Source organism: Rhinoderma darwinii, chromosome 8 (assembly GCF_050947455.1).
Source record: "Rhinoderma darwinii isolate aRhiDar2 chromosome 8, aRhiDar2.hap1, whole genome shotgun sequence".
Classification (NCBI taxonomy): Eukaryota; Metazoa; Chordata; class Amphibia; order Anura; family Rhinodermatidae; genus Rhinoderma; species Rhinoderma darwinii.
In genome coordinates this window covers 68,087,582-68,103,811 of record NC_134694.1, presented here as the reverse complement: position 1 = coordinate 68,103,811, position 16,230 = coordinate 68,087,582, and the positions used below count along the sequence as shown (strand labels likewise).

Genomic DNA, 16,230 nt, shown 5'->3' with positions numbered 1-16,230 from the left:
CTACAGGAGAAATTCAAAAACAGCAGAATACAAAAGGGTCCTAAGTAGTGCTCTCCTAAGTGTTACGGTACCTCCTTAGTGTTCTTAAAGCCACAGTGTCTTCTCTGCCTCCTTAAAAGGAACCTTCGGTGAATTTTGTGTTTCCTCGGCCCCCGTTTACCCGGTGAAACGTAGTGCAGGTTATTCTTAGACTGTGCCTTATTGCAGAACTATCACCGCTGAACCCACCCGCAGTTGTGTCATGTGACTGCTAGGGATGTCACGATACCAGAATTTGGACGTCGATACCGATACTTCGTTTAGTATTGCGATTTCGATACCAATTTCGATACTTTGCCAACAGTAATAGAAAAAAATAATTTCTTCCGTTTTCCGATGTGAGTCGCGACGTGTGATGAATTTCGAATGCGCCTCACATTAATAGTAATTAATCCCATCATGTTTCTCAGTCATAATGGGTTAATGTGTGAGGTACACGATGGGGTTAATTACTATTAATGTGAAGAACATAGAGGTTAAATTCATCGCGCCTCACAATAAGTGAATGAAAGCCGTGTTTATTTTATTTTTTTACAGCGTACACATCATAAATGATGCAAAAAAAAATTGTTGTGCGCGCCATTGCTGAATGTGAGAATATTTTATGTATTGAGACTTATTTGAAGGTTTATTGTAAAAAAGGTGAATGTGTATTTTTTTTAAATTTAACAATACTTTGTTTTTACTTTATTTTTAAACTTTAATGTACTGTCAGATATATGCCAGTACATTAGCCTGTGGACAGATAGTACACAGGCAGTTGTTAGGACTTACCTCAGTATGCCCTAACAGGAAATATGGTAAGACAGTCCTGGGGTCCGTCAATAGACCCTGGGCTGTCTGCCCATATATGGTATGGCCCTCGATCGCGTCACAGGAATTCCGTGACGCGATCCATGGGCATCCCCCCTTCTCATTTTCTCCTGAATGCGGCAGTCAGCTGTGATCGCAGCATTCAGGGGAATAGCGGCAGAGATGAGAGGTTTCTCTGATCTTCGCCGTTATAGAGCGGGGCTGCAGCTGTTTAATACAGCCATTACCCCGCTCCTGACAGGAAGTGCGCGCGCGGTCAGCATGAGGTGACGCGGCCGGCGCTGCACTAACGAGCGGCGGTTCAGGCACGGAAGACAGAACACGGGGGCTGCGCAGCTAAGTATCGAAATACAGGAAATAGCGGTATCGAACCGTTTAGGATGCACAGTATTGAAACAGTATCGAAGTTTAGATGCACCGTTAATCCCTAGTGACTGCCCGTTTCCTATAGCATCCGCTGTGTAAACCAGAAGTCACTTTTACTATGCATGCCTACGAGACTCACATTGCATACCTATGAGTTACTCAAAGTGAAAAACTTCCGGTCCACACTGCAGATGCTGTAGGAAACGGGCAGTCACAATGTGGTCACGTGATGAAACAGTGGCTGTGATTGGAGAAGATAGTTCCGCAGAAAAGCGCAAGGCGAGAGGATTACCTGACCTACCTACTCCCATATATACTTTCTAAATGAGTTTCGAAATTTCGAAAATTGTAAATAAATAATTTGTAGAGTGCTGCTTTAATTTTGAAACTTTATAGTAAGTGTTCCTTATCAAAGCGACACCATTATATATTTAATATGTGGCAAATCAAGGAGCCACCAATGGGGGTACTAAATGTAAGGAAGCCAAGTGGATGCTCTTATTTACACAGAAAGCAGAGGAGGATATATCACATGTAATTGAAAAGGAGGGTGCATAAGGCTTCAAGGGGAACGGAGGGCAGGGACTTATGAGACAGAAATTATCAGTGACTGTAACAAACATTCATGTCCTTCCAGGCCATACAGTGTGATATACTTTAAACTATAGGATCTGTCGCCTATGCCAATTAAATTGATCAAATCCATAGCATAACAGATTACAATAGTTGAAATACAATACATTCAGTATGGCAGATTAATCTCTATAAATAAAATTTGTTGCCTTGAAAATGTTATCATGTTTTCACATTACGTTTGTGAACTACATTCAGTATATGCACTGGGAAAGCTTTCAGTGAAAACGCTGAACGTAACCATAGAGCCCCATTTCCCAAAGGGTAATCTTTTGGCATATGCTGGGAAGGTATGCGCTGGCTGACCTTTTTTTCACTGTATGGAAGCGCAATAAACTACTCTATTCCATGCAGAGGCATAGAGTGGGATTAAAAAAATAATAATAATTTAAAAAAAGGCATGCCGTTTTAGTATGGGGTCCCTATGGGTGAAACGTTAGGGACAATGTTCACATTGTAGTTGGTTTTTACTACATTTAACACACTGACAAGATATAAAGAAAAATTAATTGTAGAAAGCTTTATTTGTACCTCCTCCATGTCCTCCATTGAACGCAGTCTATGAATGAACTTCGATTTGGCTGCAAAAAAATAAAAAAAGGAGGCATAATGTGTGTTAGAGAAATAAAGACTTAAAATGTTCCATTTTTTTTTCCTGCACAAAATTGTGCCCACCACTAAACCGCTTCCCCCTTACCTGCACTCTTGCTTTCAGATTGTCTTGTAGGAGAAGTTGTGTCCTCAGATTCTTCAGAGGAGTGAGCTAAAAATTCGTGTAGTTTCTGCACCAATGTATTCAACTTGTTTTTACTAAAAGAGGGAAAAATAGAAAATAATTTTTTAATTTCCATATCAATACAATATTAAAACACATTTCAAGCACAGTAAAGTATTTATCAGTTTTTCATCCCCCAATAGTCTCAAAGATAATAAAGCAGTGGGCATTTATCAAACAAGATCATTCCCCATGCTAACCGGTTTTAGACAATTAGGGTATGTTCACCCGCCCTATTTACGGACGTAATTCAGGAGTTTTAGGCCCAGAATTACGGCCGAAAAAACCTCTCCAAACATCTGCCCATTGAATTCAATGGGTCTTACGGTGTTCTGTCCAGACGGGGCTTTTTTTTTTTTTACGCGCCAATGTCAAAACACGGCGTGTAAAAAGACGCCCGCCTCAAAGAAGTGCTTGTCACTTCTTGGGACGTAATTGGAGCCGTTTTTCATGGACAATGAAAACCAGTTCCAATTACGTCCGTAAAAAACGCGTGCACTTGTCAAAACGTCTGAAATTCAGGAGTTGTTTTCGCCTGAAAACAGCTCTGTAATTTCAGACGTAATTGGCGTTGCCGTGTGAACATACCCGAAGGCTGGTTCACAGTGCGTTTTAGTGGAGTTTTTAGCCTGCGTCTCTTTGCCTTGGTTTATGAACTACCATTGAGCGACGTGGGAGTTCATCAACCAAACCAAAAACCGCATGTAACAAATGTAACTAAACAGCAACATGTGAACCAAGCCTGAGGTTACATTTACACGTCGCATTTTTGGTGAGGATTTTTTGCACAGATTTACAGATGGCAAATCAAAAGCGGAATACAATCCCAGCCATGCAAGACTAACAATTCTCATATATATTACGTCAGGCTGGTATATATTATTATTATTTATACTTTCTATGGCAATGGATGTCACTGTTAGGGCATCCTTCAATCGTAGTGCAACAAACATTATGTAAAGGGAGCCTAAAAAGGACAGATACTAATCTTTTTTATCCACTTCTGGTTTTGGCTTGAAAAACTGCATTAAAACTTGCACGTGTACGCTCACACGTAGCAGTTGAGGTGAACATAAAAATCACATCTGAAAAACTGCACGTGTATTTCAATATGGTTGCAGTTTTTACTGCAACTGCATAAAAACACACAGAAACGTTGTAAAAATATATGCAGTATTTACTTGCAACTGAACCGCTAAATGGTTGAGGTGCGGTGGAAAGATGCAACAAAACTGCATTTGAAAATTCCCACGAGTTGCCATTTTTTTGATGCAGAAACATTTTTTTTCTTCTCCATGAGGCGAAACATTTTTTTTGTATTGTAGATTGCCAAGGTTTTTTTTGGACGCGGGTCTAACTTGAAGCCTTGCTTGACCTATTCTTGCTAATCCCCTTGTCAATTGTTTGCACAATGCACTCTGTTTATGATCCATACTCCCACATTGGTGGGTTTGCCATACAATTGTGACATCCCATACTTTTCATGCCGGTGATGCTGCCCTTTCTATTCTGCCACTTATTTTTGTTCTGTATGTAAATGATAGTCTGTTCCATTTTTCTACTTTTAGTTTGGTCTCATGCAGTTTTTTGTAGGTAATTACTTTAGCACATTTTATGTAATAATATGTTTTTAGGTTGCCACAAATTTTTTATCTTTCTGTCTATGTGGTCATAAGTGCACTTTTTTTGCAGGATGGGGCATTTTTTGAATAAAACCATTTTGGGTCACATATTAGGTTATTGTTGAAAAAATTTTTTGGGTAGTGAATGGTGGTGATGGGCTGATAGAGGGAGCCCTCATTCTGTAAAACACCTTAGCCTTAGATCCTGTGGTCACTGCTGACGCAGCATCTAAGGGGTTAAATTGCCATGATCGGGAATCTTAGAACTCGGCAGATGCAGCAGGCACAGGGCTGTGTAATCCCCCCCCCCCCCCCCCATTGGAGTACGGTCATCACACAGTTTTATCAGGCCCCGCTGATGTCACCGTGGAACCCTAGCCTTAGCGCCCTAATAGTTTAACCCGTTATGCGACCGCCAATACGCCTTTTCACGGCGGCCACTAACGGGCTTTATTCTGATGCATATGCCTTTTTACGGCACTGCATCAGAATAAAGTAAACAGAGCAGGGAGCTGTCAAATCTCCCTGCTCTCAGCTGCCAGATGTAGCTGAGGGCTGGGGGCGTCCCTGCTCGACCGGGTGAGATCGATATTAGTATCGATCTCACCCGTTCAACCCTTCAGATGCGGTGTGCAATAGCGTGCACCGCATCTGAGTGGTTTTGGAGAGAGGGAGGGAGCTCCCTCTCATCCCACTGACCCCCGTGATAAAAACGCAGAGTGTCTGTCTCCGATGGCAGCCGGGGGCCTAATAAAGGCCCCCAGGTCTGCCTGTAATGAATGCCTGCTAGATCATGCCGCAGGCATGACCTAGCAGATGCCTGTCCGTGTTAAAACGGACAGGCAGTAATACACTGCAATACAAAAGTATTGCAGTGTATTATAATTGCGATCGGAGAATCGCATATTAAAGTCCCCTAATGGGACTAGTAAAAAAGTTAAAAAAAAGTTTAATAAAGTTAATGGAAAAAGATGTGAAAAAAAAATTAAAAACCCACTTTTTCCCCTTACAAAATGCTTTACTATTAAAAAAAACAAAATAAAAGTAAAAAACTTACACATATTTGGTATCGCCGCATCAGTAACGACCCCGACTATAAAGCTATTACATTACTTAACCCGCACGGTGAACGCCGTAAATTTTTTTTAATAAAAAACGGCGGAAAAATTGCTGTTTTCTGTGAATCAAAAAGTCACATCTACTCCAAAATGGTACCAATAAAAACTACAAGTCTTCCCGCAAAAAAAAACCCTCATACAACTGCATCGACGAAAAAATAAAAACGTTACGGCGAACTTCCGGTTCCGGCGCTGGGATGTGAGGACGGAGCTGCATGAGCTCCTGAAGCCCTGATCCCCTAACCCATCTACGCCACACACCCGCAGGATATAAACACCCAGGCATTAGGAGGAGAGGTGGGGGACAAGAACCGGGAGGTTTATGGAGAGATATCTCCTCCGGAGCGGCAGCAGAGAGATCTCCTGTCCGGCCGAGCACAGCACACGAGGTGAGGGGCCATCCAAGATGGCGGCGCCGCTGCAGCCACCACTTTCACAGAGCCGGTCTCAGAGCCCAGAAATTCAGAGGGAAATGCTATCGCCGTCGGTAATGACTGACTCACAGATTGATTATCGGAAGCTGGCAATTGAGGTAGCTACCCAACTGGCCCCCGACATCAGAGAATCCTTAATAGCCACAGTCACAACAACGCTCCAAAAACTCCAAAATGAGGTGACATCTCATGGCAATCGACTAGATGAATTGGAGCAGCGGGTTGGTCTCATGGAGGATGAATCAGCAGGGGCACATACCTGCATTAGAGACCTAATGCGAGATAACACAAAACTCAGAGACCGCTTAGAAGATCTTGAGAATCGGTCCAGAAGAAACAATTTAAGGATAGTGGGACTGCCTGAGCATATTAGACCGCAGCTCCTCCAGGGCATCTGCGAGACGGAGTTACCAGAAGCGCTAGGTCTGACCAGATCTTGCAGAGTGGAAAGGGCACACAGAGTGGGCCCCCCTGGTCCGAGCGCCAACGCCAAAGGAGAGCCGCAAAGCAGACCGCGCCAGGTGATCATGCGGTACTTGGATTACAATGACAAAGAGGAACTTTTGCGCACTTTCAGGAACCGCAATACCCCTTTGCATATAAGGGGGGCAAAAGTCATCCTGTTTGCAGATTATTCGGCAGAAGTCACAAGGCGGCGGAGAGCATTTGGAGGGGTTTGCACCTCCCTCTACAAACGCAAAATTAAATTTCAGCTACAGTATCCGGCCACTTTGAGGATCATGCAGACGGATGGCGCCACCAAGGTATTCCACAATCCTGAGGAGGCGGCATTATATGTAGACAAGATCCCTGGACTTCGGGGCCCTAGACAATCGGGAGAGGAGACGGCGAGTCAAGATACAGGAGGTGAAGGTCCCCGTACACCAGTTTCTTCATCGAGGGACTGTACATGGTCAGATATCGCCCGCAATTCCACTTCCTCACCCAAGCAACAACGGGCAGAATCGTCGAAGATGCCACATCGACAACGCTCAGAAAACCGGCTTGCAACCATCCCGGACTGATAAGTATCGCATAGAGGCTCCATGAGCGCATTTGATTGTGCCTTATATATTAATGTGGCAATTGGTTCTGGTGGGATATTATGCCGACAAAATTCCTGCTATAATAGGCATAAGCACTTGTACCCGTGTTGTATAGGAAGCCCAACTTATTTTTTGATACTTTAAAAATTAAAATGTGAAGTTCCAATATATCACGAAAAGATGGCGGGAAGGGGAGGGGGGGAGGGGTCACAGACCAGAAAAAAGTGAAGTTATGTATGCCAATTTAAAGTTTGTCTCACAGGAAATGCTGGTGACATTCCTGGATGGGCATTTTGTTGTTAAAGGTTGTGCCAATTTTCTGGCACCGAATGTAAATGTTGTTATTGTAATGTTGGGAGCAATCTGGAGCAGACGCCGCCGGGCGGCTACCAAGGCAGCATAGCACGCTTGCCTAGAATTAGATATTTATGACCAGTCAATTGTGAACCTTTTCGGAACGCCCACTTTATGCAGCTGACCTCGTGGAATGTAAAGGGGCTTAGGTCCCCTAACAAGAGAATGATGGTACTCCGTCACTTAAAAAAACTCCATACGGACATCGCTCTTCTTCAGGAGACACATTTGGAGGAGAGCGACTTCCACCGCATGAAAAAGTTGTGGGTGGGCCAAGTATACGGCTCTTCAGCTTGTGGCCGTAAAGCGGGGGTACTTATTTTAATAAATAGAAACCTGGTACATGAGGTAATTCATACTGATGCAGATAAGGAAGGGCGACTGCTCCATATTACTCTAAGCACACCATGTGGGGTATTAAGCATTTATAATGTGTATGGACCTAATAGTGATAATATTGAGTTTTTCAATGGTTTGGAAAGGGCCCTTATGTCAGATAATGTCCAGCACAAAATAGTGGGAGGTGACTTTAATTCAGTTTCTGATCACAAGGAGGATAGACGCACACACAGTTCACAAAGCACGGGATCCATTCCAACAGGGGCTCCCAGAAAACAGGACCGAGTGTTGGGACCTCTGATGGAAAGAATACACTTAATAGATCCCTGGAGAAGGGGTAACCCGGATGTCCGGGAATTTACACATTACTCCCACGCTCAACAGTCCTGGTCCAGGATTGACTACCTCTTAATATCCCCAACACTACAACCGAGGCTGAGGGCCGCTGAGATAGGGGACCTAGTGATCTCAGATCACGCCCCGGTACGAGTAGATTTTCAGGAAATATATCCCAGAGGATCAGACTTCATATGGAGATTCCCGGCTCATTTAGCAACTGATGACACCTTTGTGAGACAGCTAAGAGGGTGGTGGTTAGAATACACGTCGACGAATTCAGAACACAGAGATGACCCCTCACTGTACTGGGATACGGCCAAGGCAGTGCTGAGGGGGAGGATAATGGCGTATACTGCCAGCAAAAAACGGGAAATAACACAAAAATTTAATGCTTCTAGTGCTGCACTGAGGGCAACCTATACAGCATATTTGGCACACCCTACATTAGATGCCAGACAGGCCTGGATTCAGGCAAAACACTCTTTTGACGAGTGGGCAGCTCAGAAAGAAACAATATATACTCGAGACTTTGAAGCTACTTTACATAAGTTCGGAAGTAAGGCGGGTAAACTTTTGGCCAATATGGCTCGAGGAAAGCGCTCAGTGCAGCACATAGCGAAATTAAGGGATCATAATGGGCGAGAAACATGCGATCCAACTAGTATTAATTCCATCTTGGCTAAATTTTATGAGGAGCTGTACTCTGATACATCTTCCCTTCCGCTGACAGACACACTGTTAGACAAGGTCACTTTACCGGTCATCTCCGCGGAACAGTTGCAACTTCTAAATGCCAGGGTCACAAGGGGGGAGGTGGATGAGGCAATAAGAAACCTTAAAAATAGTAAGGCGCCTGGTCCAGATGGGCTGACCGGCGAATTTTTTAAAGTAATGCGGGAACAGATTACGGAGACTTTGGTCTCCTTGTTTAACAATGCTCTGGGAGAGGAGGGGTTACCACCATCAGCAGACACATCTTATGTGAAATTATTGCTTAAACCTGGAAAGGACCCCCTACTACCAGGATCATACAGACCCATATCGCTCATAAACGTGGACGCTAAACTCCTTTCCAAAATCATAGCTGATAGGTTAGCGAATATAATGCCGTTCCTCATAGCCCCAGAACAAGTAGGTTTTATTAAAGGTAGGTCGGCGGTCACCAACATTAGGACGGTTCTGGCAGTGCTAGATAGAGTACAGCATAACCCATTTCCGGGGGAACATTCGGCTTTACTTTTACTTGACGCGGAGAAAGCTTTTGACAATGTCCGTTGGAATTGGTTGGATGCTGTCCTGGATAAGATGGAAATAACGGGGGCATTCAGGATATTATTACACCACATATACAAAGACCCTAAGGCTAGAATCTCCACACCAGGCTTTCTGTCTAAACCATTCCGTCTATGTAAAGGTACAAGACAGGGGTGCCCGCTATCGCCACTGCTGTTCAATCTGGCTTTGGAGCCGCTGGCACGTTATCTGGCGTCATCCAATTTATATACGGGCATAAGGGTGGGGGAGATGGAGGTCAAGGAAACGTTGTTTGCAGATGACATCTTGTTATTTCTCGCAGACCCCCTTAAAGATGTTCCGCGTATCTTCCAGGCATTGAACGACTTTGGGAGCTACTCAGGGTACAAAGTTAACACGTTAAAATGCCAGTTATTAGATTTGGGAACGCAGGACCCAACATATAGGCGGTCCCTAGCCTCCCTGGATGTTGAGATGGCTAAGTCAAACATTACTTATCTGGGTATTAAAGTGGGTCGGGCACCCAACTCGCTGTATGATCTAAATTATCCCCCCCTTATACAAGATATCCAAGCAGATCTTCTGAGATGGCACAGTCTACCTCTATCACTGATGGGAAGGAGCTGTTTGGTCAAAATGTCAGGATTTGCGAAATTACTCTACCCGCTCCAGACTATCCCACTTCTGGTCAAGCACTCAGATATCAATACACTCAACTCATCATTTACCAAATTCATATGGGGGGGGGAAGAAACCAAGAATAGCGCTCACGAAACTCATGATGAGGAAGGCGGAAGGAGGGGTCAATTTCCCTAACATTCGGGGTTATAACCTGGCCTGCTTGAGTAGACATCTGCTAGATTGGAAACACAACACAGAGTTCCACTCCAATACTAGACTGGAGAGACAGCTAGCAAAACCTTGGGATCTCATGGCTCTGGTACACACAACGTTCACTTGTCTCCCAAAGATCGTCAAGAAATCATCTCTGTTACGAGATACCATCATTGCCTGGAAGGTATTGCGCAAACACTATAACCTCTCTTATCGCATTTCAAAACATATGCCCTTATGGCAGCACCCAGAGTTTGCAGCAGGAAGATCTAACAAGCTAATGTCAGAATGGAGGGAGAAAGGGGTAGCGACTCTGGGGGATATGTTCCACGCGCAGGATAAGAGGTGGTTAACCTTGCAGGAGCTCCAGAATAAATATGTTTTTGTTCGGCATCAGCACTTACAAATAGTTAATCACTGTAAAACTAAACTAGCGGATGTAGCGGATGAGGTCCCCCCCAACCTGTTTGATTCATGGTTCACGGACAATCACAGACACTCCATTTCCCAATTATATAGTACACTCAGACCAACACTAGTGAAGATGTCCCCGGGGCAGGCCTTTGGGAGATGGGAAAAACTGTTTAATTTACCAGGCATTGAAAAGCATATTGAAAAAGGGCTGGTGGATTTCAGGGCACACGTGCACAACGAAAACTGGAGGGAAACTCATCTGAAGATCATTCACCAAGCAATATATGCATTTACCCTGGCCCCCTCCGCCTCACAACCAGATAGGAAAACGTCATGCCCTAGATGTAATATCTCAAAGACAGACATGTATCATGGCCTTTGGGCGTGTGCACATATTCAGCCATTCTGGGGGGAGATAACATCCTTATTGCAGCAGGTGGGCAGGTTCCATGGGAATTTAGGGCCAATGGAGGTCTTATTCCATATACAACATGATGGAGAATTAGAAGAGACAGAAACGACACATTTAGCTCCCATGGCCCATGCCACACTGATAGTGGCAAAGAGGTGCATACTCCAAAACTGGCTGGTAGCTGAAGTACCGACTCAGAACATGGTGGTCCAGGGGTTGAGGAAACTGTTTTATCTAGACCGCATTGGTATATTACAGAATAAAGACACGCAGAGCAAAAAATTCTTTGAGAAATGGAAGCTTTTCCTCACAAAATATTTCACCAGTGAAGAACGAAGGGACATCATAGATCCGTTTACGGGAACGTCATGGTACTTGATTGAAGATCTTAAGGGCACTTTAGGGGCACTGAAAATATCACGGGAGTAAAGCATATATATCCACTGGGATTTCTTTATTCTTGCGGACTAGCTGCCTGAGTTGGTGAACTGCTTCACGAAGCTCCAATTGTTATGTATGCTCCAATTTCTTATTTGTTATGTGTATTGTTTAGTTATGTAAGTTAGGCAGATATGCAAAGTTATGTAACAATGTTTACAGGAATACCCGACATGTGGGGTTAAAGGAAGGGAAGGATAGAGGAGATAGAGGAGATGAAGGAGGGCTGATAGCCCATGGGGAATAACTTCCAAGATCAAACCTAGTTTGCTGGGAAGCATTCACTATCACATGTTCATTTATACATTTTTTGTAATGTTTATTATTATGGCAATGCATTACTGTATGATTTGTGTTTTTTTTGTGGTGAAAAAATTCAATAAAAATATGTTTAAAAAAAAAAAAAAAACGTTACGGCTCTTCAAATATGGAGACACAAAAACAAATAATTTAGAAAAAAAAATTCGTTTTTACTGTGTAAAAGTAGTAAAACATACAAAATCTTTACAAATTTGGTATCGTTGCAATCGTAACAACCCGCTGAATAAAGTTATTGCGTTATTTATACCACACGGAAACAGCTTAGATTTAGGACGCAAAAAAAGTGGCAAAATTTTAGATTTTTTTCTATTCCCCCCCAAAAAAGTTAATCAATAAATAATATGTACCTCAAAATGGTGCTATTAAAAAATACAACTTGTCCCACAAAAAACAAGACCTTATACAGCTATGTCGATGCAAAAATAAAAAAAAGTTATAGCTCTTGGAATGCGACGATGGAAAAGCCTAAAAAATAGCTTGGTCATTAAGGTCTAAAATAGGCTGGTCATTAAGGGGTTAAGGAGATAGATATTTTTTTTATTATAAACTTTATTTTTTTAGTTCCACTATGGAACTTCCCTACGCGATTGATTTATTTTTTTAATACACTAATATTTCTGTACCGCAGTGTCTTAGGACAGTCAGTGTAAAACTCTGGCGGGGCCTAATAGGCATACACTGTTGGCAGCCCCCACTGCCATGGAAACAATCACCACCTGCGATCACAGGGGTGCTGAAGTGACAGAAGCAGTCCCTTCCCACTGAAACCACTTTGATGCCGTGGTCGTAATTAACCAAGGCATCTAAGGGGTTAAACAGTTACAGGAGACCAGCTCAATAGACAAACCAGCAGCCAATCTATTCAGCACGGTACAACTTTTCACGGCGCTGTCACATAAGTACCCCTTAATGAATGCAGTAAAATGACATATTGGTGATAATTAAGGGGTTATAGAATATGGAAACCCATGACACCCTTTTTTAAATGTAACGTATTTGTGAAAGAAAAAACAAAGCACTTTAATATACCTTTATTGATCATTTTGCTCCTTTTAAGTTCTACAGCTTGTTTATATCCACTGTACATTGATTCGACTGACAACGATGTTCTGCAGATTCTGTCAGCGAGCTGGTCTGATGTCACTGCTGACAGCAGCTTCTGTGTTGATCAACTTAGATTTTGTATTAGGGTTAGAAGAGGTGACAGAGGCACACAGGAGCCGGTGTCTCACTGACTCGGCCGACAGTGGCGTTCTGCATGGTTTGAGCACATCTTCTATATTCTGCAATACACCTATAAGGCCCCGGGCTGCCATGGCAACCCATCGGCACACTTTGAGGGCACCGATGCCCCCTACCTCTGTTAAACTACGCAGATCGAGATATTGGAGAGCTTAAACGATTGTAATCTGAGTTAGCGCCGATCATGCCCATTGCAGCCGGGTGCCAGCTATATCCTGCAGCTGACGGCAGTCTCAGCTCTTGCCCCCGCACCATCCAAGTGCGGGAAGGAGTTAACTGGCTAATGGAATCGCACAGTTTTAAGGACCAGGCACCGTTCAGACATTTTTAGCACGCGTTAGTTCAACGGCTATAACCTTTTTTTATGTGTTGGGCGGCTGGATTTTTGTTATGTTTATGTGAACAATGCAGGTTTCTTTTTGTATGTTTTATATACGCAATTTTTGCTTTAGTATTTTTAAGCTTATAGCTTGAACAAAAAAAAAATGCTTCCCTTTTTATCAAATTTTTTCTGGTAATAAAGTGTTAACCTAAAATAGACTATTTGTGATAGTCATTGTCTACCGTAAATTTTTATATATTACATGTCTATTTTAGGGTAATTGGGTCACGTCTGCCGTTATGAAATGGATTGGTGGTGGAGGGGGGGGGGGGGATTTTTTGCGGGTGTATAATATGTCAATTTTTTTTTTATATTATGATCTGTCCCTCAAAGGGCCAGACAAGACTTTTGGGGGACTATTATTTTATTATTTTTAAACTATACTTTCCACTGTAACTGGGACTGCAACAGTTACAGGGGGAATCGACCCCAATAGTGACTATTATCACTGTAAGGGGTCTTCTGGGTCTAGTAAGACCCAGCAGCAGCCGCCTTCTACTGGTGATCATGTGACCAGTCACATTATTACTAGGATAAATAGCTGCTGCTATTCTATACACATCGTTCATTGAGTGCTGTGTACGTAAATATAGACAAGACAAAAAAATTGTGAAAACCACTTATGCCTACTCTCCAGGGTCACTGGCAGACTGACTGCGGGGCATCTGATATTCAGCTGCCTAATCGATCAGGAAGCACGCTTAAACCCATACCATATATATGAAGTGTGTGGTCCTTAACCAGTTAACAGTATAAGGACAGGTAAACACAAGGCAGTTTGGTGCTATTTTTGAAGCTTTTCTTTTATAAAAAAAAAAAAAAACAGGAGTAAATTCTGAATGGAAGACACACAAAAGTAAATAAATTTCAAAGAGTACAAATAATCCTAGACATACTCTAACTTTTCGATTACTCAGTGGTGGCTGCTGGGAGGTGGGGAAGTAGTTGCTTTGATAATGGACTTGGAATACATCTGTGGACCACTTACGCATGACCAACTACAGAGAAACAAACAATTCCCCCACCATAAACCAGCACAGAGTACATTAAATCTAGTACTCCCATATTTTGAGTGGTATTTGTGTAGATCAGGAACAGAAAAAAAAAAATCATTGAGTAACACCTGTGCACCAAGTTATGCCAATCTCTATCTGGACTGGTGGGAGGATCAGATCAGATCTTAGACAGTTTGGAACCATATAATCATCCTTTGGCCGAGGTATATAGATGACATTCTGATACTGTGGGGTGACTGGACCGATTTAATGAATTTGTAAACATATTGAATATAAACCAATTAGGTTTATGCTTTACATCAGAGATACAAGAGATATCAATTAACCTCCTAGATGTTAGATTCACTTAGGCTACATTCAAACGAGCGTATCAGATTCGCGCATGGATCTGGACCGTGTGCATTGTGTTATACATCAGTGTGATTTGCATGTGGTTTTCACGCACTCTCAATGCATTTTTTTTCTCCAATGGAATTGATGCCTAAATCGCACACAGCACACGGATGTGCATCCGTGAGCTGTGCGTGATTTTCATGCACCCATTGACTTTAATGGGCGCGTAGGTGCGTGAAAAACACACCAACATAGGACATGCAGTGAGTTTCACGCAACGGACACACGCATGAAAACTCCTGCATGTGTGAATGGCCAAATTTAAGTCAATGGGTCCATGTGCTGTGCGTGAATTTCACGCACAAGAACGAGATTTACGCTCGTCTGAATGAGCCCAAAGACCAAGAGTGGTAATCTGACATCTTTATTCCGCAAGTTCTCAGCAACCAACATTACTCACGTGGAATAGCCATCATCCAGTGCCCCTGTAGTGGAGGATTCCTAAGGGACAGTACCTAAGACTTAGGAGAAACTGTTGTAATCTGGGGGATTTCATGTATAAAGCCTAACAACTGCGCCAACGTTTTGGGACAAGGGGATATCCAGACCGGATCCTGAGGGATGCATACCATCATGCACTGTCTGAGAATAGAACCAGTTTGCTGATGACGAAAAAAAAAAAAACACAGACAGGCTGAGATACTATCACCAATCAGAATGGTGGGAACTTTTGATATTAGACACAAGATGATCAGAAACAGCTTTTCTAAATTCTGGGGGAACATTACTGCTGATAAAGATCTGAATAAGGCAGTAGCCCCATACACATTAATCACTTTTAGAGAGAGAAAAAACCTCTAAGGCCATCTAGTTCAGTCATTTTAATGGATCTTCTTCCCACCAACATGGGTCTCCACCAAACCAGTAGGTAAGTGCGGGTCTTGTAAGGCATGTAACTACATAGCCAGAAGAAATACATTTATCAGCACCACTACGGGACAAATCTACGGGAAAAGGGAATTTGAGAATTGCAAATCTAATAGGGTCATTTATATGGCTACATGCACCTGCCCACAGAATTATGTGGCAAAAACAATTTGGGAATTCCAGAGAAGCTTGGACCACATTGGAAACATATGTAGGGGCGAAGATACGTGTCTAGTTCTACTGTTTCAAATCACTACATCTAAATGGAATCGATGACTAGATGTCATATGCAAGCTTTATAAGATTTGTTATACAGCACCCACCCAAGACATATGGTGGAGAACGCTGGTTCAGCAACATCATTTAGTTGCTACATTGTATATCGGACATCCTTTGCATAAGAGAATGCCACATGTAAGATATTAATAGCCTGTACACATGCTCTTTGGATAAATACCGCTTTACCCTTGTCTACGGTTGTAATACTTGAATAAATCTGGCAGATTATGCCAAACATGACATTGCCCATAGTTAGACCAATGTGTCCCAATGCTGATCATCCTCCTTAGCGTGGAAAGTTAGGATGACCAGCATTCAAATACAGCCACAGACTAACAAACAGAGTATGCCCAAAACCAATAGGGCTGCTCCAGAGTGCAGACCAGTGATTGGTCAGCACGAGACAAGCCCCAACCAATGAGGCGGTACACAATAACGCAATGCCCTGTGATTGGCTAATACAAACCATGACCGCATCAGTGGGAGGGCACTCTGGCTTT

At 42.9% G+C, this 16,230-nt stretch overlaps 1 protein-coding gene across 1 annotated transcript in view; it reads right to left on the bottom strand.

Annotated features, from left to right (window-relative positions):
* Positions 1-16,230, bottom strand: part of ATRX (ATRX chromatin remodeler) — a 224,913-nt gene that overhangs the window by 195,150 nt on the left and 13,533 nt on the right. The window contains exons 3-4 of the mRNA XM_075835712.1: positions 2,549-2,661; positions 2,383-2,432 (exon numbers count right to left, since the gene is read on the bottom strand). Coding sequence (XP_075691827.1) covers positions 2,383-2,432; positions 2,549-2,661 — 163 coding nt within the window. The remainder of the gene's footprint in view (positions 1-2,382; positions 2,433-2,548; positions 2,662-16,230) is intronic.